The sequence below is a fragment of the Cryptomeria japonica genome, chromosome 5 (assembly GCF_030272615.1).
Source record: "Cryptomeria japonica chromosome 5, Sugi_1.0, whole genome shotgun sequence".
NCBI classification, from domain to species: Eukaryota; Viridiplantae; Streptophyta; class Pinopsida; order Cupressales; family Cupressaceae; genus Cryptomeria; species Cryptomeria japonica.
The window spans coordinates 321,721,319-321,748,189 of NC_081409.1; the positions used below are offsets into that span (position 1 = coordinate 321,721,319).

The window sequence follows — 26,871 nt, forward strand, 5'->3', positions numbered from 1 at the left end:
ATTTTCCTTTTCAAGCCTTTTGGGGATCAAGCAAATGTTGTCAGGTTGAGAAATGGATTCAAATGAGGGAGTCAAGGGGAAAAAAAGTGAAAAGAATGAAGCTAGGTAAGAGAAAACAAGCAAAACATGAATTTCGCTCCTAACCCTTCCAAAGGGTCCGGAGCGAAATTCTTCAAACAACCTATTTCCTCCTTGTGTGAAGTCAAGACTTTGATTCCTAGGGCATGGTTGAGGTTGGAATGATGTTATTTAGCCTTGCAAGATGAATTGAGGTAAAGGAGATGAAGGATTAAGCTTAAAACTTGAATTTCGCTCCTGACCCTTCCAAAGAGTCCAGAGTGAAATTCACAAAATATCATGTTTCCTCCAAGATTGTGTTGAGCCAAGACAGTGATCAAGGTGGATTGGGCTTAGAGATTGCCACAAGTATGCCTTAGAGAGGATTGTGAATAAAAGAAGTGTGAATTTTGACCTAAAACTTGAATTTCGCTCCTAACCCTTCTAAAGGGTTTAGAGCGAAATTCTCATGATCACCTAATTCACCCATGCTGGAAGCTAAAAACTGAATCCCTAGGCTTTTGAAAAGCTAAAAGTAGCATATGCTTACCTTTAAGAGAAATTCGGAGTGAAAGAGTGAGGCAATTGAGACCTAATCATGGAAATTGCTCCTGACCCTTCCAAAGGGTCTAGGGCAAAATCCTTTTGAAATGCCTATTTTTCACCTTGTTTGAGCTAGGCAAAGGCAAGTTGCAAGGACATGATGACAAGAGCATGAAGTAGTGAAAAATCAAGGTTGTGAAGGTGTTGATTGATGGAGTAAATGTACCTAGGTGAGATGTTCAAGCAAGCCTCCTTGGGGTGATTTAAGCCTTTCCCATGTGTTGACATGTATTTTATACACAATCATACACAGAATAAAATACCAATAGGCATCTTATCCTCTCTTGAGAAAATAGTCTCTAACTGCTGAAGATTCGCATAAAGGATCAGTTAGGTAGACTCCAAGGTTCTTTTAGTAGGGTCTCTACGTGTGGACAAGCTTCCAGCGGTATGATGTGATTTGCTGTTTCCTCCAAGGGGCCTTACGTATTCCGAAAGTTCAAGATTTGCTAAACTAAGAAACTTTTCAAAAATAACAAAAGAGTAGGGTTTGAAAGAGGTCTAATCTAGTCTAACCCTATGAATAACTTAGTATGGACAAGACTTGGCGAGATTCAACCAACTTCAATTTTGCCATAAGATAACAAATCAATTGAAATTAGTGCGATCTTCTAAGGTAATAAAATGATATTCAATGCATCAAAGATCATGGACACTACCACGAAGGTACATATCCAAGATACAATAATGATTGAAGATTAAGGGGTTCAAGGTATTCTCCAGTCGACCACGCAAGGCGTTCCTACAATCAGCAAGAAGCTAGTGGTTTGGATTACGAATCCTACCAAAAATCAAGTCTCACACTATGTCCTTCAAATTAACAAGCTACTTTGATTGAGCATGATTCAAGTAAATCAAACAACCATGAAGATAACTTAAGAAAGTTGCAACGAAACACCATAATTTCAATATTTCATTGATTTCCAAATCATCATATACAACAATTTGCTTGAATTTCTCTCTTCAAAACTCAATCTTGCTACAAAATAAAATTTCTTCTAACTCTAATCTTTCTTCTCTATTACATCAACTATTGACTATTACACTATTAACTATTACCAAATGAAATGAAAAATGGGGGTATAAATAGCATCCCCAATTACAATGAAAGGTCCAGATTGAAAGTAGATCAACGGTCAAGATCATGACACCTAAACCCTAATTAGGGTTTGTTACAAATGGCCTCCTTTTTACTGAACAATATTAAATACATAGCCAAATATTAAATTTGGCACAAAAACCTAGGAGACATAAACCAATGACAAATAAGGTGCCATGTCATCTATAACAACCTTTCATCTAGAATCTTATTCCCTTTCCAATGTTCCTTTTTGGCATATGCAATGAATCTTGTCACGATTCCTTCGATTTCTGCAATTGGAATCTCGGGAAGATTCTTCATACTCTCTTCCAAGTGGATGACCTGATCGAATGCATCTAGGAGAGCTGCGTCCCATGAAGCTTCAAGTTCCTTCGTTCTTTCAATCAGGAGCATGGTAGCAAACATTTGATCATATTGCTCATCTGTAACATTTGCGTCCTTGCAAAAGATGACCTTGATTCTATCCTCTAGCTCCTACATATCCACATCTGTCTCGACCTCGATCCTTCTGCCAAGAATGGTACGAAGTACCTCAAATATTCTGTCCTGGATCGGATTGATCACCTCTTCAACTCGGCCACATCTAACACTGATGTCTTCAAAGAAAACACTCTTCATATGGAGTAAGGTTGACCAATGAAACAAACTGTGAGATTCTCCCTCCAAGATCTTCTCCTGCGCTAAAATCTTCCTTGAAGTATGTCTTATTACCTTCAAGAAAGGAATGATGACGTCCTTGGTATGGGCAAATGCAGCTACTGTTATCATCAAATTGTGGATTATCTCAAGAACTTGGATAGCTTGATGAATAATCTTCATCATCCTTGTTACAAACTCTATGGCCACTGTATGAGATCTATCCATCCAATTACTTGTACGTTGGACCATGTTCCTGAATCTCTCTGCCTCATTGATTGATTGAAGTGGAAGTGCTTGCACTGGTGATCTAGCTGGATCCTGACGTCCCAAAGGTTCATTGATGTGACTGAAATACGTCCTCCATGCACCGACCTCTCTCTCAAGCTTTCTGTTCTTCTCCATTTCTTCTCTAAGCTTGTCTTTCAATGCCTCAAATGAGTCGGTAGCATCATCTAAAGTCTGCTCTGCTGTGGATGGTCCTAACTCAAAAGTCTGTATATCATATTCCTCTGCTAGGATCTCACCTTCATATTTGTCTACTGCCGGTGTAGCTATCTGCAGTTTTCTAGATCCAGTTTCATCTCGAATCATCTTGGACATCTTGGTAGCCTTCTTCTTCTCTGTTACTTCGTGTGAGCGTCCAACAAGGCTCTCTAAATCAATTGCATTGTCCTCGTCCTCTACTACGATCACCTTAGTTAATCTTTCCTTCAACCAATCTGGGATAATCGATCTTGTTTCTTGAACTTGAATCTCTTTATGCACTATTTCTTCTTGTCTGGGAGGAGATGTCATTTCATTGTCTTCTTTATCTTCATCTAACTCATAGTCCTGGAGAGATCCATCTGGTGACCCTTGCTGTGCCTGTCCTCCTTCCTGCCTGTTGTTCTGTACCATAGACTGCATGGATTCTTCCACTTGAATTGTTCTCTTCTTAGGTCTGGAAGAAGTACCGGATGATTGATCTCTGTTAGCCTCTTGTTTCCTCTTGGAAGATTCTCCCTTTCCAGGTCTCTCTTTCCTCTTCGAACCTCTTGGATGGAGATTGCCCTCACTGGCACATCGAAGATTTCCTTCACCTGAATTTCTAGGATTAGGATTGCCTTCACTCACACTAGCTCCACCTTCGGCTGGTTTCTCTTCCAAAGTGAAAGTCATAGCTATGCCTTGTTCTCTCAACTTCTGATGTTGTATGTCAACCCATCTGCGAGTACAAGACAAGACTGGTGCCATCAAAGTATCTAAATCCACGACCTCGGGCTCATTCCAATCTAACCTTATTGTTTTGCTTTCTCGATCATAGGAAGACTGGATATGTCTGCCACTGTCCTGAGCTTGGTCAGCCACTCTGTAAATCCTGCATTTCCTGATGAAATCCAAAGGTAATCTAGAATGCATTTTTCGTTTCACTTCAAGATCATCTAAGAGATTTATCATAAAATCTTCAATCTGATACTCATGTCTAAACTTCCTGCCGACTGTCTCCTCTAAATGTCCATGTGGATCAAAGCTTTCTCTCAGAGCAAAAGATGAAAAAGAATACAAGGCTAACTCCTTCTCTGCGTCATCCATGGCTAAAGCATTAGGACATACCTCAACTGAATTACCCAAAATGATAGGTACTGGAACTCCATTCTGATGTCTGTGTCTGAATGCCTTCACATATGCTGCCAACTGTCTTGTTACTTCAAGTAACACAATTCTGTCTGTCGGATATCTCGGCAACATGTATGGAGGTAAAGGACATCCATGCACCCTAATATAAGTAAACTTGGGAAACTGAATGAACCAAGCACCGTACCTCTTTATGAATTCCTGGGCATCCTGAGATAACCTGTTGTGAATTCCACCTTGCAACGTCCTTGTGATGTTCATCGTGAAAGTATCATTAACCAACCTATAGTTGCTCCCTGGTGGATGATGCAAGTAGGCATAGGAATCACAAGCTCTGACCTCGCTGGGTCCTCTTCCAATCACTCCTCTGTGAGGTAGTCCTACGTACTCAACACTCCTAATCAAGGCATAAATGACATATGAACTCATGTGGAAGGACTTAGTAGCCTTGAGTCTCCTCAACTGTACGTCCAAGCAATGGCTAATAATCCTAGCCCAATGTATGGTACCTTTTCCCTGAACGATCACCTGGATGAAGTAAAACATCCACTTCTCAAAATAGAAGGCATGAGGGGCTCCTATAACTCTGTTGAGCATGGTAATCAAATCTCTGTACTCCTCTTGGAAATCAATCCTGTGCGGTGTGTTCGGGACCTTGCTCAGACGGGGACGGCTCTTGAGTAACCAGTTCTTATTGATAATGCTTAGACAAGCATCTGGATCATCTTCGTACATTGATCTGGCTCCTTCTGTGCTTTTGTATATCATGTCCCTGTGCTCTGGAAGATGGAAAGCTTCACTTATAGCTTCCTCTGAAAGGTACGCCAAAGTGTTTCCCTCTTTGGACACGATCATTCTGGACTGTGGATCATAATGACGAGCACACTCGATCATCAACTCATGACACTGAACAGTTGGAGGAAAGTCGGCCGCCTTAATGATGCCACTCTCTATTATTCTCCGGGCGACAGGCGATGGCTTGCCAATATAAGGGATCTCTCGAAACTTCTTCGTGCTAAAGTTGCCTAAGTTTGTATCTCCAATGTGGCTCCACTTCGACACGATCTTGGTCTCCACTTCTTCGGTCTTCTGATCTTCTTTCATGAGAGCTGAACAACTGGTGGATGCTCCCGCCTTCGGGGTTGCCATACCTACACAACATTTCATAATGAGAACTAGATTTTGCAATAAATAACATAGATTAGAGAATAAATTTTAGGAAACTTCATGATAAGTCTTGAGTTATCATTTCCTAAAATAAAACGATTGAGCTAGGAATTCAAAATTTCAAAAAATCAAAATTTAAAACATGACGATGAATAAATAAAACAATAAAATCAAATCGCCATACCTCAATAAAGAGCTAACTCTAGAATGCAAAAAGGACAAAATCACCTAGGCAAAAAGATCGAAAATAGCCTTCAATGTAATCGTCTTAGCAAAATAGCAATTCGCCACCCTTTGAGTTGCCTTTGACGTGATCTTCAAAATTTGTTCAAATGGATCCTCAAGTTCGCACAGATAAATCTCCAAGTCTCGCACCACCTTTGGATGATGTTAGCGTCACCTTGGATGATAGTTCGCACCACCTTTCTTGGAATGAAATTCGCACTTCTCCAAACACAATTCGCACTTTCTTCCTCCAATCGCATGTGTGAGATGATAAATAATATTGTGAAAATGAAGATTTCACCTCTCCCTTTATAGCGCTCACCTCACCATTCACCCCCAAGGCCGACTTGGTAAAAATAAGGCAATTTTAAACGATTTTTTAAATAAATAATAAAGGCCGACCTCCATTTCTAAATACCAAGCGCTCCTCTTGATTTTTATTAATTAATAAATAATTAATTAAATGCCTTTATTATTTAAATAAATAAATTTCGATTTTTATAAAGGCAAAATAATTAATAAATATTAAGCGCAATATTTAAATGCTAATTAATTGAGTTTTTTGAATTTATCAAACTTTAGCATTTAAAATGAATTCAAAGATGTTTATTTAGTGCCAAAATTTTGAAAATGGTAGATACGTACCTCATCGCCCTGGTCCCTTGGAGAGGGATAGGAGCGATCCACTATTTTGGTCATGATTCTTGCGTTTTTGTCATCCAAAGTCTTCATCTCCACGTTCAAATCAACCACTTTGTCGGGTCCTTCGAGTTTGATTGTCTTGCTTGTGTGAACAAATGCCTTTATAACCATTATCGCCCTGGTCCCTTGGAGAGGGACAGGAGCGATCTTCATGTTTTCACGTCGATCTTGCATCTTCGAACTCCAATTTTCATCATAAGGCAAATAATAACATCGCTTGTTCATTCCATGCTCGTCCCACTTGCTTTTCACAAGACATTTTGATGTTTAAAGGATCATCGCCCTTGTCCCTTGGAGAGGGACAGGAGCGATCCTTGTCTTTTCTCCATTTTTAAGCTCAAATTGGTAATACTTAACGTCCATTTCCCTTTGCATCGCCTTCCAAATGATGTCTAAAACCATGTGCGACTTTATCTTAACGTGATCTTCAAAGGATATCATGTGTTTTGGCAAATATCGCCCTGGTCCCTTGGAAAGGGACAGGAGCGATCTCCATGTCCTGGCTCAAATTTGTAAACATTTGATCTTCGTTCTTCGTTCATTGTCTTCCAAAGGACGTCCTTTACTTCGCCAATCCTTGCATTGTCTTGATTTTGAAGGAGCATGAGTGTTTTTGCAAAAATCGCTTTGGTCCTTGTCCAAAGGACAGGAGCGATATGAGTTTGTTAGCTTGATTGATAACACTTTGACGTTCAAAACCTTTGGTATATCATCTTCGAATGACACCTTATACATTGTATGACCTTGTGAAGTCTTGACTTAACGTGATTTTTGCATGAATCGGTCAATACATTCAATATCACTCTGGTCCCTTCCTGAGGGACAGGAGCGAAGTTCAAGGTTTTGAGTTTGTTCTCATGTTCTTCAACTTGCCATTACCTTCAATGCGTGAAATGACATCCCTTGATTCTCCTTGGTCGCTTGAAACTTGCTTAACTTTTGAAATCTATGCCTTTATGGAAATATCGCTCCGGTCCCTCCCTAAGGGACAGGAGCGAACTAGGGGGTCTTAGTGTAAATCCATTCAATCTAGCAACTTTGGATACTTCGTTCTTCATTGGGACACTTCGAAACGCCTTTGCCACCTTGTTCTTCGCCTTGGAGTGTCCTGAACTTGGAGGAACGGCAATATAATCACTATATCGCCCTGGTCCCTTGGAGAGGGACAGGAGCGAATTTAAGCATTTTGGTCCTTTGTTGGCATTTGGCAATCTTCAATTTATCTTCAATGAGTTCATTTCACCTCCTTCCTTGCCTTCAAACATAAACTTGACTTGATCTTCGCCTGAATCTCGCCCTATGAAGAATATCGCTCTGGTCCCTTGGAGAGGGACGGGAGCTACAATGTACTTCGCCCTGGTCCCTGACTGAGGGACAGGAGCGATTTTAGCATTTTGGACCATTTTTCTTCATGTTTGCTCTTCAAGTTATATTCATTCGATAAAACATATCCCCTTGGACATCTTCAAATCGTCAAGTCGTTGAAATCCTGCAAGGACAAAGCAATATTTGATTTGTAGCTCCGGTCCTTCACTGAGGGACAGGAGCGATTTTGATTCCTGGAGGCACCTCTGTGCTTGTGAAAATCTACAATTTATATTCAACGGAAAGATCACGCCTTTCTCTATCATTTCCAACTCGAAATTCACCTTGACCCTGCAAGGACAGTAAGATATTCGAAAACGAGCTCCGGTCCTTTACTGAGGGACAGGAGCGATTTTGCTCCTATAGGCCAAAATAACATGATTTTACACATTTTATCACTTCACAAGGCGAAAACAAGTCATTTACAATGCCCAGGATCAAAAATCAAAAAACTCAAAATCTGGTCAAAATTGGTCAATTGGTCAAAATTCACATTTCATCTTCAACACTTAGACAAATTTAAGCTCTGCACTCAAAATTCCAATTGAAAATAGACCATTCTGGCGAATTCATTGCATTCAAAATTTGCATCCTTCGAAAGGAAGCTCAAAAGCTTTCAAAACTGACCGGATTCTGGCCTGAAAAGACGGCAATTAAAACCCTAAGGCTTGACCCTAAATCCAGACAATTGATTGACTAACAAAACCCTAAAAGCGAAGCGAAAAGCGAGCGAAAAGAGGGCAAAAAGAGGGGGTCCCCATTTGCAATGGGGCGAAGTGTGAAATGGTCACAACACCATGCCATGAACATTCTAGTGCCTATGAAGAAAATGTGTCTTCATCAAGTTTTGAAAAAAAAATAAAAAAACTCTAGCATCTTCTAGGCCTACCTATATCCTCTCATTAAATTGCTAATCAAGCCTCATGTGTGAGTAAGGCAAATTCGCATGATTTAGGCACTTATAAAATTGGATTAATTGATTTCTTTTTAAGCCTTAAGATCAAGAAATTTATCCTTCGGTGCCCAAATATTCTTTTTTAGCTTTGTTGCTAAGTTGGCCATGCTTTGAGGTGATTTTATTTTTTTTTTTTTTATACATTTATGAGGTCGGCCTTTTGGAAAGGTGTATTTTGAAATCTTTAATCATTCATTCATTCTTTCCTATGCGAATTTGAAGAGCAGAATTAGAGGAGCGAATTGCAGCAGGTTTAGGCGAATTTCTGGTTGGGGAAGGCTGGTTAAAGGCTGATTGAAGGCTAAAATCATCAAGGGAGAACCTGAAATTCAGATCAAAGACCTTTCGTCCAGCAAATCTTTTTTTTTCTTTGTCCATCTTTTCAAGTTGATAGCTAGAAATCAAGGAGAAGGTATGTACAATCAGATTTTTTGAAAGCATATTGAAGATTTGATTCATTTTTCTATATCAATCCTTTGTGAGGTTAAGTCTCCAATAATCTGATTTGATTCATAAGTATTATCAATTTGAAAATTCATAATTTTAAGGGTTTATCACTCTATTTTCAAATTGAAATCTAATCATTTCTTTGAAAGGTCTCAAATCTCCTATCTTGAGGTATTATACTTAAACCTAACTTATACCTCTTTTGTAGGTATCAAATGACGACCCCCAAGGCTAGTGGATCCACTACCCGGCAGGCTCTCATCAAAGAAGATCAAAAGAACGATGATTTGGAGACCAGGATCGTGTCCAAATGGAGCAATATCGGAGACACCAATCTAGAAAACTTCATTGTGAAGAAGTTTAGAGAAGCACCCTACATCGGCAAGCCGTCACCCGTAGCCAAGAAGATAATTGAAAGTGGCATCATCAAGGCTACAGGCTTCCCTCCCACAGTCAAATGTCACAAGTTGATGATTGAATGTACCCAGCACTATGATTCACATTCAAGGACGATCATAGACAAGGATGGAACTGTCCTAGCCTATCTTTCAGAAGAAGCTATAAGTGAAGCCTTTCATCTTCCAGAGCCGAGAGATATGATTTATAAGAGCTTGGAAGGGGCTAGGTCTATCTACGAAGATGATCCCGATACCTGTCTGAACTTCGTCAACAAGAATTGGTTACTCAAGAGTAGGCCTCGCTGAAACAAGATACCTAATACGCCACACAGAATTGATTTCCAAGAAGAATTCAAGGACTTGATAACCATGCTCAATCGGGTTATAGGTGCCTCAATTGGGCACCTATAAGTGGATGTTCTTCGACAAGTGGATGTTCTTCTTTATTCAGATGATCGTCCAAGGAAAAGGAATGCTCAATTGGGCTAGAATCATTAGGAACAATCTAGACGTACAGTTGAGGAGGCTAGTCCCTACTAAGTCATTCCACATGAGTTCATATGTTATATATTCCTTAGTCAGAAGTTTTGAGTATGCCGGGTTACCCCATAGAGTTGTTGGGAGAGGGACAAGAGAGATTAGAGCATGTGATTCTTATGTTCAACTATATCATCCACCTAAGAATTGCTACAAACTAGTCAATGACACCTTCACGACGTATATCACCAGGACATTGCAAGGAGGGATTCACCATCAACTGTCTTCGAAGGCACAAGAGCTCGTGAAGAAGCATGGTGCATGGTTCATCCAATTTCCAAAATTCACCTACATCAGGGTCCATGGGTGTCCTTCACCTCCCTATATGTTGCCAAGATATCATACGGACAGAATAATATTACTTGAGGTGACTAGACAGTTGGCAGCTTATGCTAAAGAATCAAGACATAAGCATGGAAATGGTATCCCCGTACCTATTTTACTGGGAAATTCAATTGAAGTGTGTCCTAATTCTCAAGCCGCAGAAGATGCAGAGAAGGAATTATCTCTGTATTCATTCACATCCTTTGCCTCAAGGGAGAATTTCGACCCTCATGGTCATATGGAAGAGATAGCTGGGAAGAAATACAAACATGAGTTTCAAGTAGAGGACTTCTGGATGAATGTTCAGGGTGATATGGAGGTGAAAAGAAAGATGCATTCCAGATTACCCTTGGATCTTATCAGGAAATGTAAAGTTTACAGAGTAGCCGATCAAGCCCTAGACAGTGGTAGATATCTCCAATCGTCCTATGAGAAGGAAGATAAAGAAGTGAAGATAGATTGGAATGAGCCAGAAGTTGCAGACCCAAGGGCATTAATGGATCCTGTTTTAAATTGCACTCGCAGATGGGTGGACATACAGCATCAAAAATTGAAGGAGCGGAATGTAGCCATGACATTCACCCTAGAAACAAGAATAGAAGAAGGAGAAGCGAGTGAGAGTGAGAATACTTCTCATTCCAGGGGATCGAAGAGAAAGGAAGGACCTGAGAAGAGAGAACCTTCCAAGAAGAAACAAAAAGTGAATCTTGATCGTCCACCGGGTACGTCTTCTAGGCATGAAAAGGAAATAAGTCAAGGAGAAGATCAAAGACAGATAGTGTATGAAATTGATGAGTCTATGGAATCCATGGTGCAGAATGATAAACAAGGTAAAGGACGAACACATCAGCATTCATCGAGTCAATCTCTCTAGGTTGGTGCTAATGAACAACAAGAAGAAAAGAATGATGATGACGCAACATCTCCTTTCAGAGACGATAGACCTATGCCTAAGGAAATACAGGTGAGGGAAAGAAAGTCTTCCATTCCAGATTGGCTAAAAGAAAGGCTGACAAGGGTGGTTGTGGTTGAAGAGGAAGAACAAGTATTCGACTTGGAAAGTCCCATATGAAATTCCCATGAAGAGATCGAAAAGAAGAAGGCTACAAAGATGTCAAAGGTAATTAGAGATGATGCGGGATCTAGAAAGATACAGGTAGCCACACCATTGGTGGACAAGTATGAGGATGAGATTCTGGCAAAGGAATATGATCTAGAGACATTTGATCTTGGTCCACTTACCTCTGAGCAAGCCATGGAAGAAGCGACTGATTCGATGAGAGCACTTAATGACAAACTCAAAGAAGAAATGGAAAAGAATAAGAAGCTAGAAAGGGAGGTTAGTGCTTGGAGGAATTATTTTAGTCACCTTAGTCAACCATTAAGGCGACAGGATCCAGCAGTATCACCTTTGCATGCACTTCCTCCCGAATCAATAAATGAGGCAGAAAGGATGAAGAACTTAGTCCAACTCATGAGTTCTTGGATTGATGAATCTTACAAGGTAGCCATTGAATTTGTAACAAGAATGATGAAGACAGTCCATCGAGCTATCCAGGTCCTTGAGATCATTCATAATCTATTGATAACTGTGGATGCATTCACTCACACTAGAGACGTTGTCATCCCGGTCTTGCAAGTGATAAGAAGGACACCAAGACAGATTTTAGCACAAGAGAAGATAATGGATGGAGAAACTCATAGCCTTCGGCAATGGTCAACTTTACTCCAAATGAAGGAAGTTCTTTTCAAAGACATCAATACCAGATGCAGTAGAGTTGAAGGCACTATCCACCCTATTCAAGACAAGGTGTTTGATGTTTTGTGTACAATCCTTGACAGAAGGACAGAGATCGAGACAGATGTAGATGTCCAAGAATTGGAAGACAGGATCAAGATCATTTTTTGCAAGGAGGAGAACATGGTCACAGAAAAGCAGCGAGATCAGATGTACACTACTATGTTCCTGATCGAGAAAACGAAAGAGCTAGAGCCTGGATGGGAGACAACCCTTCTTGCAGCTTTTGATCAAGTCCTCCACTTGGAAGAACGAATGAAGAACCTCCATGAGATTCCCATTGCTGAGATCGAAGGGATTACATCCAAATTCATTGAATATGCCAAAAAAGAGCATAGAAAAGGGAACAAAATTTCGATGAAAAATTGTTATAAAATGATGTGGCAACTTTATCTCCATTGGGCTATGTTTCCTCGTTATTTGTGCCATTTTCTATTGGCTATGGATTGATAATGTTTATCTAAATGGGGTCTTTTTGTAACAAACCCTAATTAGGGTTTAGGTGTCAAGATCTCAGCCGTTGATCTTCTTTAGATCCAGGCCATTCATTGTTTTTGAGAGTGCTATATAAGCCCTCACTCATTTCATTTTTAAAGAGTTAGAGAGTTAGAATCAGAGAAAAGAGAAATTAGATTAAGATTGTTAGCAGCAGAGAAAGTAGTGAAGAGAGAAAGTTGAACAATTGTTGTTTTATTTGGCTATGACATCAATGAAATATTGAAATTATGGTGTTTTATTGCAATCCTTGTGGCTATTTTCATGGTTGTTTATCTTCTTGAATCACTCTTAGTAGAGGTAGTACTTAGGTTTTAAGATTGAAGGACAAATGTTGTACTTGATCTTTGGTAAGACTCATAGTCCAAACCACTAGCTCCTTACTGATTGTAAGTAAGCCATGTGCGGTCAACTGGAGACATTGAGATTGTTTAAAGAATTCAATCATTATTGGAGATATTGATATGTATCTTAATGATAGTATCTATCCCATTGATGATTAGAAAATCATTAAATCCCCTTAGAAGATCGCACCAATTACAGTAGAGTTGTAATCTTTTGGCAATACTGAAATTGGTAGAGTTTTATCAAGACCAATCCTCATTGAGTCATTCTTAGGATTAGTTTAGTCTCATCTCCTTAATACAATTATCTTTTGCCTTTTTTTTTGAAACATCAGTTAGTATTAGGAGAATCCAGTTTCCTCATTGAAAAGTAGTTGCAAGAACAAGCTTTCCCAGAAAGTACGTAAGGCCCCTTGTAAAACAGCAAACACAACGACCACTAGTGCTTATCCACGAGTAGAGAACCTACATAACAGAACCTTGGAGTTTCTCCGATTGATCCTTCTGCGATATCTTCAGCATTCGGGAACTTTATTCAAGAGAGGATAAGATACCTTTGGGTATTTTATTTTGTGTTTGGTCGTGTACAAAAGACACATCAACACGGCCTTAGAAGGCATAAATGATTTTTGTGTTAGCCGAGCCCTAAGTGGGCGGTATATGTAACTTGTGATCATGTAACTTGTAAATCTCTCATATGTAATTTGCATTTAATCATGACCTATCCCTCTTGGAGCCAAAATTGACAAGGCCGACCTAAGACAAATTAGGATGCATGATCACCTACATATGAAAGTTGGAGTGTGCGCATCAATCATCCATTCAGCAAGATCAATCATCCAGTGTCAGCGAATTCATCACCGAATCTAGCATCAGCGAATCACTCCTTAGCATCAGCGAAGCACTTCTTAGTAACAGCAAATCACCCTTCAAGGTGAGCGAACCATATCCCAAGGTCAGCGAACTGTTGCAGAGACAGCAAATCATATCCCTAGGACAGCGAACTGGTTTCCAGTGGCAGCGAACCTTATTGTAGGGTCAGCAAACACATTATCTGGTCTGCAATTCACTTAGCAGTGACAGTGAACAGCGAACACTATACTCCCTTGCAGCAGCAATCACATTGTACATTGCAGATAAGTTCTATGTTTGCCCTAATTTGCAGACCTAATTCTACTGTGCTGATGTTAAATGCTTCATGTACTGAAGCTAAATTGTAAAGATACCTACTGATTATTGAATAATAAGATCTGAGAATTGTAGCTGGGTTTTTCACCTCCAAGAGGAAAGTTTTCCCAGGGTATATTGGTGTTCTTTGTGCACATTGATTTGTTTTCTGTTATTGCTATCTAATTTGCTACAGTCTGATCTAAAATTAACAGAATCCACAATGTGTTCATTGTCTCGTTTTAAAAAGGTTTTGGTACAACATATCATTCCATGCCCAGAATTACCTCCACTTGATGATGAAGTAAAACTAATTTTGGAACCAGAAATAATACTCAATGTAAGAGAAAAAAGGTTGAGAAACAAAACCATTAAAGAATATCTGGTAAAATGGAAAGGCTTACATACTGAAGATGCAACATGGGAAGGTCCCGAAACATTTGAGCACCCGAATCTTAAGTTGAGGGCAAGCAAATTTAGGAGGGGTGGAGAGTAATGAGCCGCACCTTGTATCATAAAATTGTGTTATTAATAATATAAATATAGTACATAATGTAAATACCGAATTACTTATGATCTAATTAAACACTAACGCAGTTGTTAACGCTTTGATTTGATTAAAATCTAACACAATTGTGATATTTGTTCTTAATACTAACATCAATCCGGCTGGAACTTAACTAATATTGTTTGATTTAGAATCGATTAACACAGGGGTTATACCCCTTGATAAACACACCCTCCTAAAAAGAGACACATCTTTTCTAATCTGCCCTTGCGCCTAAGATAAATAGGATCGGGCGGCAGGCTTGAGGGCATTTATATCTTTGGCAGAAATAATCAAGGAAGGAAAAAAAGATGTCAGAAAGAAGCACACAGGCACGTCAAAGAGATCGAAGGTTTCAAGATCCCATCTGCCCAGCAACTACAAGCAAAGATAACACCTTCAAGACAGAATAAAAGATACGATATTAAGATCTTCCAGAATCCAGTGAATATGAATAATTGCTATGCATCCCTGTGTACACATATATAGAATTCTGTGGCAATATTTGTAATTAAGTTTCTGCATGCAGTATATACATATTTATCATTATCTTGATCCATGTTCTGCATATTAATACTGATCAATATTCTGAAAATACTCTATGTCATCACCAATCTAATGGATCTGAATCATACATTCTAAGTATTACTGGTATGATGAAAGGAAAAGGGGTTACGGTTAGGAGAACGCTGTTGGGGTTATCTTACAGGCACGCCACCTCATGGTTTAAAACCGGGGAGTCCCATGAGGCCAAGGGGGTACAAGGGTGCTGCCCTTGGGCTTGTGAAGAATAGACTTCCTGGGCACCTTACTGTGACAACTCTCCTCCCTCTGTCATACTGAATAGAGATGCAAATGCGGAACATAAGGTAGGAGGTGACAAGTGAAGGAAAACGGTGATAGGACACTCCACCAGGTAGGCCACCTCATCGAGGGTATGGGTCACGTGGGATCAAGAGGGCTTAGCCCACTCTTGAGCCTAGATGGGGGAGTCTCTTGGGTACCACACTTGCTCATCCTAGCCTGTGTTCATTACATGATTAAGTCTTTAGAGAAAATTTATGCCCTACTTAGCACAGTTATTAGAATCTGTTAAGCACTGTGTGTGTGTGTGTGTGTCAACTATTCTAACTTGTTTGCAGGACTCCACTCTGAAACTCCAGGTATTCCTAACCACACTTGCTAAGACATTAGACAGGTATTCATGAAAGTTGTTATCTAACATTAGTTCCTATAAATATAGGTGCTATTATATTAGCTTACTTTATAAATGATAACCAGCAGTACTGTTTTTAAATAATTTTGAGAATGTTAAAATTAATCTCTTCCTTATACTTAGATAGGATTGTATCTTTGAATAATTCCAGGAAGGGACATTGCACCTCATTACAAGTATTTTTTGTTGAGGCATTAGTGGCAATTCTATTCCATTTTGATATTAGATCTGAGAATAGCACTACTAATGTACTTTTTTAATTTCTACTTATGTATTTGACTGAAGCAGGTACAAAATATCACATCGTTAAGCCCTTCTTCATGATGTCAGGATGTACAGCTGAATACTATTGCAGTATATCCTCTATGTTTGTGGTATTTTAACATCCTTTGTATATTTTCACATTTTCTTTCAAGAGCAGAGTGCTACATTGGAATATCTACAAAAAGGGATTGTGAGGGTGTCTTGCATTTTCTCACAGACCCCTACTATAATCCTTTTATTCCCAGAGGAATCTGCAAAATAGAGCAGTTTATTATATAAGCTTATACTAAAAGGATTGCATATGTGTATTCTCATTGCAATCATGTGATCAAAGTGTGCAAATTATATACCAAAGTTAGAGGAGCAACTAATTAGTAATTAGTGAGCCTCAATACGGCTAACCATTGGGATTTACACTGAAACAACCACACTGATTACATATCTCTAATTGTAAGATGCTTCTACACAAAAGAAGGCACCAGCAAATAAAGCAACTCAGAAATTACCTTCGACTATAAACTTCATGAAGAGCAGAAATTGACCAACTCCGATCTCTTCCTCCATTTTTGTTCTCTATCCTTGTATCAGATTCTCTGTTGTATGCATCCCCCACATCAACTGTGTCATCTACAATAAAATTAATCCGCTTACTAGTCACCTGAAATGACAAAACCAGTAGTGAGCATCTATTAAATCCATATGTTGCTTTTTGAAACTCCTATGGCACTAAAAATTGTAAGAATGTCCACAGAAGAATAAATTTAGGAAAAGAATCATGACATAGGCAAAGACATTTTCAAAAATCTCTAAGATGTCTTGGCATTGCCTTGCCATAACCTAACATCACAAAATATGATTATAAGGGACCTCCTTACAATTGAGATGAATTCGGCTGAAATGGTCTCAGAGTATAGAAGCAAACGGTTTTCACTCCAACATGAAAATTAAAATGAAATGTTAAGCAAGAAACTAGATTCTCATATAAATGACTGAAAACAACCAAGCACAATTGTTGTACACTACAAAATTCCTTCAGCAAAAGTCAAACCAAATAATAATCCACCTGCTATATATAATAGGCAGAGCTAAAGAGCTTGCATGATATCTAGCAAGTTGAAAACCAAACAAAAGTATTTCATTCCCCAAGATGAAGCCAAAGAAAATATAGCCTATGTACTACCCAACAATTGCCCAAACCCAAATCTCAATAAAATGTTTAAATAGCAGGTTTATATGCTGAATCAAAAGGTCTTGCAAACAGAAAGGGTCAGTGGTGTTACTTGAAATCTTCCACTCATCAATCGCAACGGTTGAACCATCATTGCTGGAACTTCTAGCAGTATCCTTTCATCAACTTCCATAACCACAGAACCAACCAATATTGTACCAAAATTTGGTGATTCAGCATTGTCTGTCATCTCTTTTGCACAAAAGTTGTCTGGCTCTGGTTTTAATTCCTCCGACTCTTGAAAAACATTTTCTGATGCTACAAAATCATGCTCCAAATCATCCTTTCTATCCTCACAAGGTTCCAAATCACTCCTATTTCCTTCATCATCGTGGCATTCATCGAGCACACTTTTCTCCGGCACTAAAATTGAGGTGCTAGCAGGAAGAGTAGCTACCAATGAATTTTCAGCCTCCATAACAGAATCTTTATTCTCATCTTTGTCATGTGCAAGTTTAGGATGCTCATAATTTGCAGCGGCTCCTACATGTGATGTTCCTTTATAGTATCTCTTTAGACGCTTCCGCATTCTAAAAGAATTTTCAATAAAATCTAGCTTCCAAAATACCTGGTTTAAAGTATGATTTCAGTGATATGTTCAAAATACTAAATGAATGAATGCACAATCTGAAATAAAAGCATATTAAAACCTACACGTTCTGGGTGACCCAAGTGGTACCCCATCTGTCCGTAAAGTGCATTCTGCTCAATCAAGAAGCGGATAAGTCTGCGCCATGCATGTGAGCCAACTTTTGCCCGTTGTAAATCAGCAGTAGCAACTAAAGCCCGTCTTTCAACCTGTATATGATAAAACACTATAATTGGATGAAATAGAAAAATGATAGTCTACGAAACCAGTTTAGGCCAAAGAATTAGTATTTGTGTACCTCTCTCTGTCTCATGTTTCTTGCTAGACTGAGCATTGCCACCAAGGTTTCCATATACTTTGATGCAAGAACAGAAAAATCCTTTTCTGAAGCCAGACCAGCACCACCAGATTGAAAGCATTCCAACCATGCATTTGACATTGCTTCATATATATTCCATCTCCTTACTCTTTCACGATCACTAATACTCCTCCTCTGTGCTGCTGTTGCCATCGCTATAGCACTAAGACCTCTACCAGAACCTATTTTGGCATTACGCTCAAGATCCCGTGCAGCTGCTAAAGCTGCAGCCTTTGCACCTGCCTTGTCCTTTGGCACTGGCTGAGATCTTCCTGGTGAATCAGGGGCTGTCTGGAAGCTATAAAAGCTGCGTAACTTTGATGTTTTTCGTTCAAACACTGAAGTCTCACGTTTCAATGGTGTGTTTTTGGATGGTATCACTTCACCACCTGCACCAGCAGCTGCCATTGCTAATGCCATTGCAGCTGGAGGAGAAGCAAATGCAGCAGCCCAACCAGGAGATATGAAAGCTAAAGCAGCCTGCAAAGATTACATCTTTTCCAACTTAACTTCTCATTCTATAAAAAATCAAACAAAATATCATAATAAAATGATGCTAAATCAAATCATATGATGGAGGTGAAGAGCCTTAAGAGTACTAATAATTGAAAACTTCCTGAGAGAACATGATAGAAGCAATTTAAATGTAATCAAATGTCTCCATGCCCAACAGGATGAGATGAATACACATTTGAGAAAATCTTCAGAAGATTAAACTATGTCTTTGACTATGGTGATTGGCAACAAAAAGTTTTGGGACATATAATATTACTATGGCCCAAAAGGTGCCATCGCATAAAGAGAAAGAGATATTGCTTATTATCATTATCACACTACTCAAATTTTCCAGATAGAGAGCGGCTAAAGTCTCATTAATGTTACTAATAGAATTGCCTCTATATACCGCTGTACTTAAGAATATAAACATACCTAAACAACAGTGCATTGTTTTTCTAATGCCTCACTATGATCACTACAAAGGCTTTCTATTATTCACCTCAATCGAAATTTAACTATATAGGTTCTTAATTAAATTTTGTCATTGATCAATTTTCAGTTTAGTTTAATTCTAAACACAATGGCAAATATTATTATCATACCAAGAATTACCTCTATATACAGCTGTACTTAAGAATATAAACATACCCAAACAACAGTGCATTTATTTTCTAATGTTTCAGTATGATCACTACTAAGGCTTCCTATTATTCACCTCAATCAAATTCAACAACTATATAGGTTATTGATTAAATTTTGTCATCGATCAATTTTCAGTTTAGTTTAATTCTGAACATGGCCAAGCTATCTAGCTTCAGTGCTTTGGTAATAATAGTAATCCATTATCTAAAGTTCCTTGTTGCTTCTTAATATCTTGGAACGTGAGATATCTATCCTATGTAACAAATTCAATATAGGCACCTTAAGACTGTATCTCTTGGTGTCTTTTAGATAGATGTTTTAAGATATCTTTCAGCGGTTTTTAGATAGATGTATTCAATATATCATTGCTAGTATTATTTAATAGCAATGCAATAATCATAGAAGCCATAAACAAATCAATTACTTTAACTTTGAATGACATTCTTAATAGATATCTAAACTACTAAATAGATGCATGGACACATAAATAGGTAAGTGGATAGGTAACAAAGAGATGGACACTATTTATTTTAACATTTACTCAAGAACTATTTTATTTTAAAAATTATTCAAATTATTTTTAATTGAAGAGCTATATTATTTTTTCATAGTAATAAAATAAATAACACAGCACCTGCAAACAGTTTTAAAATAGTTCTTACCAATTACCAATTGCTTTTACAGTAATTTTTTATTTTTTATTATTTAACAAGGCATCATTAATATTATGGTTATTATTAATTATTAATAATTTGACATGTGAATTGCTGTCAAATTTAAGGTAAGGGATTTTAACATACATTCGTGCCTTTACAATACACTCCGTGCTGGCACTGTAGTTAAGCATCTCGGCATAACTAGCATATCCAGAAATAGGGTGGATTTTTTAGCTTTTAAGTATTTACAACCTGAAGACATCTCATGTCACTGGATATTAAGAAGCATTAATGAGATTTAGATGTGCTACCATAAATTTCTAGACTGAAATGGAGAAATAAAAGCAAAACATTAATGGCTTGTGTATGCAATCTGCCAGTCACAAATTTGCATTTTGTAAATTTCTACAAATCAATAACTTTCAGAATGTGACCTCAAAAGGCCAATAAAGATTTACACAGTCTACTTAACTTGAGAGAATGGACAGACCTCATTTTTCTATTTCTTCAGCTCCTATATAAAAGATTATTTCAAAGAATTTCAGGATTTTGACGCCCCTTGATGGAGGTAAGATTTTGCTTAAACAGATGCAGATTTGTTTGTGCATTTTCCCATGAGCTTTGCTCCACATCTAGCTAATTGTTTCTACAGAAATTATATTTATCTCATTGACTGAATTAAAGTGAGATCCCCATTACTTCCATTTGATTTTTGAATAGATTGAGCAAAGTCAATTCCAAACTTTTGTAGTCAGATTTTTCTGTTTGTTTCCCTGGGGCTCATGGCATAAGCATACTTCACACTGTGCAAGAAATGCTTATTACATTAACCAAAAAATGATTTCCAACTCAGATGTTGGATTGACTTATTAAAAATGTATCAAAAAGAACGAACCAGAAGAATTTACAAGGATAAGCAATCAAATGGTATAATCAATTGGCAACTGAAAAGAATAATTCAAGGAAAGAAGGGAAATAGAATTCAAATTGAAATTAAAACATAGCAGAAGGAAGCTGAAATCTACAAATCAAGGAATATGACAGAGAAATGTCTTATCTGATTAGAATCTAAGAAAAGACAATAGCAAATGAACCCAAGCAACAGTATTGCAATATTAGACTTAGAAATATTTTTTGATATAAGTCCAAGGATCATTTCAATATCAATCTACCAGGACACATTCAATTAAATGTTTGACATAGACCAATAGAAATTCTGTATGTGTATGTCACTAATACTTCAGATTTTATGCCTACTGTAGTAACAAAGTGCATATTAATTTTTTGTTGTCATTTTTCTAATTTGCCTGATCAATTTATTTTGGATCCTTTCCAATTGATTGTCATTGATGCATCCAGTAATATTTGAAATCAATTTCATTTATTCTAATGTTTTAAAAAACTGATTTCATTGTCCAAATTTTGACAATTGTCAATTCAGTTCTTACTACAAAGCTTCCAAAGTTGATTCCATTTCTTACTGCATTATTTTCAATAATTTCCTGATAAAGGTACTCTCTGCTGACATATCACTGAATTTTATAATATTTTCAATCATATTTCACTGCTTATCATACAGCGCAGTAGAAACTTTAATGTTCACATTGCTTTTCATAGATTGCTATTTGAGTGGAAGTTGAAATTCTAATGTGATCTGTGGAGTACCAATAAGACAATTGTTGAAGAAGAGAGATACCTCAAGGGGGAGTGCATCTGCTGCCAATGCACGATCATCCACAGCAAGAGGATTGAATCCATCTGGATCAGTAAGCTCATGAATACCAGCTAGAAGTGGCCTCCAACGTCTGAGAAGGGCAATAAAAGGAGGTAATATTGTCTCTAGATATTGCTTGCGAAGAGGTTTCCTGTCTGCAGCAACTGCGTGCCATATCTGAAACACAAGCAAATTAGTTCCTATGATTCAATAGGTCGATTGAAGAAAATAAAACACAACCAATTTTTATGAAGGGAACCATCAAACATAAAGGAAATTAGAAATAATATTCTTTTTTTTTAATGCAGGGAACCAATTGCAAATAAAGGCCAGACTTTAGAACAATTATATTCTTGTAATGACCATACACATTTTTTGATATCCCAACAAAAAGCATTTAAAGATAAATTTATCATGTGCATATCATGCACATATTTGTTTTGTCCCTTCTCTTTACAAAATCTGCCATACACAAATGTTTTAACAACTTTCTGTAATAGATAAAAGTAACTAACCTCGGCATAAAGAATGCACCCAGAAACAAGGACTCTCTGTCTTCTTGACTCCGATATTGGCATGGTCAGAACTGGATTGAGTACACTGTGCAATCCAATTCGCAATGAGAACAAAATCAACAAACTATGAGAATTAACAATAAATTGCAATTCTACATGCACTCTTTAGTATCACAAACATTACTTACAATTGAAAGTCTTGTCAATTCACATTATTCTCCTACCATATGTCTTAGAAAAGCTAGTATGATTTCTGTTAAAAAAAACTAATGTACTTGCAGTTTCCTATAGCTCTTATATGTATTATCTATGCTCTATGTTTTCACATGTTTAAAGGACTCTGTAATAGGTTTTTGCTATGTTCCACAGGGATGTGCCCCCTACGTATTTCCATCCATCCCTGAACCAGGGACATTTCAGAGGCACGGGGGTGGGTACGAAATGTCCCCAAGACTGTCCCCTACAACAACAAAAATAGAAACATTTCTGGTACACCTCAGAAATGGCAAGGCACAGCCATGGGATGCCTTGACACCCTCTAAGTGACCTAGACATGGCCAGCTGTTACCCACAGCCCAGCCTGCAAAAAATGCAATTTTTATTACTAAAAAAACAAAAAAATGGTCTACCGTATAAATGTTGTCTAGTTCAAACTTCAAACTGAAGAAAACGTATTTATATAACTGTTGTGTAATTTAGCCTAGACCCTGATTGATCCACATAAATATGAACAGCTGCATTACAAGTGCTATAACTGTCATTTGTTTTACTGGTAATGGTCTGACTTTTTCTTCCTTTGCATTTTGAACGAATTTCAATGGTGAATATGCACTAAATTTTGAATATGAAGTTGGTAGTGAAGCCCAAATAAATGCAGCAAGAAAAAGATGGAAGTTCACACCACTCTTACCCATGACAATTTAGCTAAGTAATGAAATCCCTAATGAGATTAAAAGAATCCAGCAACATTGTTAAATTTTATTCAAGGTAGCTAATGAATGACTACATAATCAGAGGAAGCCAACCATTTTGACAGAAGAATAGTTATGTTGTCAACAAATCTAAGAATTTTATATTCCTGATGCAGGTGTCACTTATTCAATCTCATAATTTTCTTTTTCGTAATTGTAACCAGTAGCATTTAGGCATTTTGTTGTAATTTTTAAATAGTATATATACACATTAACAAAAAAAGTATGTCAACTCTTATGTGAATTGTCAATTCAGCTAAAATGTTATGTAATGGTTCTATAATTTATATGATGAATGCCTTGTATATGAATAACTGAAATTTCCTATATTTATCTAAAAGTTTCCCTATTTTTTAATTGCTAGCCCCTGCTGTCCCCTAAAAAGCAGCATCCTGCACAGCAATCCCAGAAACCCATCCCCTGCCCTTCCCACCCTGGAAACTCGTGGAACATAAGGTATTTGTAATCTTGTCTTTCTATCAATATAATGATCTTTTATCAAAAGAAAGGAATTCAAAATTGAGGTTTATATTAAGAAACTCAGTGATCAAAAGTAGTTTCTGTAAAGAAAGTTAATCATATACCAAGGAAGAACTAGTGTAAGATTAATAATTAAAGAGAGATTTAATTCCCACTCTTAGTGGGCATGAAAACAAGTATTTGTGATTTAACCCATTAAAAAATTTATGCAACAAACCAAGTCATAAGACAATTTAAATCCCATTTACTAACAGCAAAGCAGACTGTTCTCCAGAGCCCATTCAATACGATTGAAGAAAATAATCTCAATCCTTGTAGAAACTACTGTTTAAAGCTGCCCTGAAACATACAATCCCAAAAAATATGATAAGTGCATTCCATTAAGCCCATTTAAGGTATACTAATCCCTGTAGGAAAACATCATAGGGAACAAACCAACCAAAAATGCTATGTTAAATGAAAATGTACATGCCAAGGCATTCCTTGTACAAAAATATCTGATTTTATCATTTTTCCATCCCAAGTAAATCATCCTCAATTGAAATTTGAAATTGATAAGACGTGTTATTTCAACATTACTAAATAATTATAATTAAAGTATATTGCACCATTATAGACTGAAAACTAATGTTATGTGGTGTACATGTATCGGTGATAATACCACTAGTAGCCAGGATCAAAGAAGTGGTTTCTGATAAGGCAGCTCCTCTTATTGAGTCATCTTACTGAATGTGTCAAAATGGTGTCTCAAGACACCGTGTCAACAGTATTTGTGTATGTCACTTTCAGCTCAATAGAGGAACATACTTCCCATCAAGCACCCATTGTGGCAGCAGAAATATTATTATCCTAGGACTGCCCACACTAAAACAAAATCCTCTTTTGTTAAAAATATATAATAATTTATTATAATTATAAAAATAACAAATAAGATGCTTTATAATTGAGCCTTGGAATTTATTTTGATAAGTTAAGGGTTTTAATTTAGTGAGGACTGTCATGTCCCCATTTTGTAATAATCTATGTGATTGACCAAATTGTCTATTTCCTATTTCTCACATCTCCCCTAGTCCAATTTTGTGTGAGTGCCCTTCCCCTCCTCCCCCCCTATGTCTATCTAAAGATCTCAAAGTCTGAGAGTTTGATCTTTGAAGGCATGCCCTATCTTCTAAGTGCTTGTCAACAGTCAGATTTTTTGAGTTCCTCGTCCAAGAACTTCCTCATTTGGACATACATTTTGCCCATTCCCTGCCATTGTTCCAACCTCCTATCAAGACTTTAGGATTCTCTATTCAATCATCCTTTTTCCACCTAATCTCCTGTCTTGCCAAGCCTTTGCCAGAGAATTTAACTTCCTCTCACCAATATGATTTACTCTTAAACCCCAATCCCCAACTACTGTCATTTCTCACTGTTCATCTCACCTACTCCTTGCACAAAGAAAACAACCATTAATGCTCAAATGGATGATACATCTTCCAAAGGGTTTTTCATGGGCATAAAAGTATCATTTAATAATGCGGGAGTGGATCCACATGTACACCCAACTGTGCAAACCAAAAAGATAGCATTGACCAACATTAACAAGGTAGTTAGGGTTTCAAACCCTATGAGACCTCACATCATTATTGCGAAAGATAGTTGCAGTTTGTAGAGGACATTACTCTGTTCCTCCCAAATAAAAAAAACCACACGTGTGTATGATTTTAGACTCATTTCAAAGGCAAATGATGCTTGATAAGTCCAAACTATCTCAATTACATACCAATGATGGGACTGAAGTCATTGTTGCAAATTTTGACAGCTTTCTGATGTATAATGGGCCAAAAGACAAAATGGAAATTTTTATTGAATATGCAAAAAAAAAAAATTGGAACTTACTATGAGAACATGTATTCAAGCATCTAGACCTATAGAAAAAAACACTGACGCTATACTAGGGCGGGGGCCTAGCTCGATTGGCGAGAGCTTCCAATAGTGGAGCACGAGGTCGCGAGGTCTAGTCTCCCCCCAGCTCACGTGGTACCAGAGGATGTGTCGTGCCAGCGTCACCGTCACGTTAAAAAGTTTACCCGGCGCACTGCAGTTTATAGGGGGTGCTATACCCATTTCCTGCAGTCTAATTAATAAAGATTACTATACTAGCCTGAAGTAACTTGGGAATTACTTGCAATTAATAATATCTTTAAGTACTAGACTATATTTGAATTTCTATAAAATAGTCAAATGGTGGAACTATATGAGTTACTCTTATGTGTAGCATGGAGGAATGCTATGAAAAAATGGCAAATGACTCATCAAAAGGTCACGCAAGATTGACACAAATAGGAATGACCATACTACTTTGAAGACTCGGACTTTAACTCAACTCAAAAAGCCCAAAATTATTTGACAAAAAGCTCGACACAACCTCAACAAAATAAAACCTCATAATTACACAAAAAAAAAATCAATGTATTTAGAGAACACAAAAGTCTAATTTGACAATCAATCTGTTATAGTTCAATTATAACATTACATATGATCCTCAAACTCTCACAATTTGAAATTTTATTGTTTCAAAGTCAAACAATACACTATAAAGCAACAAAATTATAAATAATAAATGTATAACAGCATTATAACTGTTTACATATGAGAATTTGTCAAAAAAAAAAAAGTTTAAAATATATATATATATTTTATCAAAATCTTCCTCTTTCCTCTCTTAGTGTAACATAATTTTGTAAGTCAGTATCAAAATGATGATAGATTGTTTTTTTCAATAGTGTCTTCGTTTTCTTCCATTGCATCCAATTTTGTTTCTTCTTTTTAATGATTTCATCAACTTTGTATGCTTGAATATTCTCTTCTCAAATCATCTTCTTGCTATGTTGATGCTTCACTAGGTGAAATGAACGAATAAGAGCAAGAAATGACCCAAAAGAAGTTAATAATTCACTTATAAAAGTAGTGAAATGTGATCAACAATCATCGTATAAGTAGTGAAATGTGAAATGTGATCAAGGGTGTTAGTAGTGAATTGTGATCAACAATCATTGTATAAGTGCTTATAGATGATTATCAAGTAGTAAAAATGAATGTAGATGTTAGAGTAAGCACCACTAGTCAAATGGAGAATGTGAGAGTTCTTACAAACTTAGATTGAAATTGTGACAATTATATTTTCTAAGCATGCTATATCACAGCCAAGCACAAAGGGTAATCACATTTTACCTTAAAACAAAATTTAGTGAGCTTTTTGTTAATTAGAA

At 37.3% G+C, this 26,871-nt stretch overlaps 1 protein-coding gene across 2 annotated transcripts in view; it reads right to left on the minus strand.

Annotated features, from left to right (window-relative positions):
- The window catches only part of LOC131062490 (BEACH domain-containing protein C2), a 105,160-nt gene that overhangs the window by 22,477 nt on the left and 55,812 nt on the right, over positions 1 to 26,871 (minus strand). For both annotated transcript variants that reach the window (XM_057996163.2, XM_057996155.2), the window contains exons 13-18: positions 22,167 to 22,251; positions 21,634 to 21,828; positions 18,082 to 18,621; positions 17,849 to 17,992; positions 17,247 to 17,762; positions 16,473 to 16,624 (exon numbers count right to left, since the gene is read on the minus strand). In XM_057996163.2, the coding sequence (XP_057852146.2) occupies positions 16,473 to 16,624; positions 17,247 to 17,762; positions 17,849 to 17,992; positions 18,082 to 18,621; positions 21,634 to 21,828; positions 22,167 to 22,251 (1,632 nt within the window). The remainder of the gene's footprint in view (positions 1 to 16,472; positions 16,625 to 17,246; positions 17,763 to 17,848; positions 17,993 to 18,081; positions 18,622 to 21,633; positions 21,829 to 22,166; positions 22,252 to 26,871) is intronic.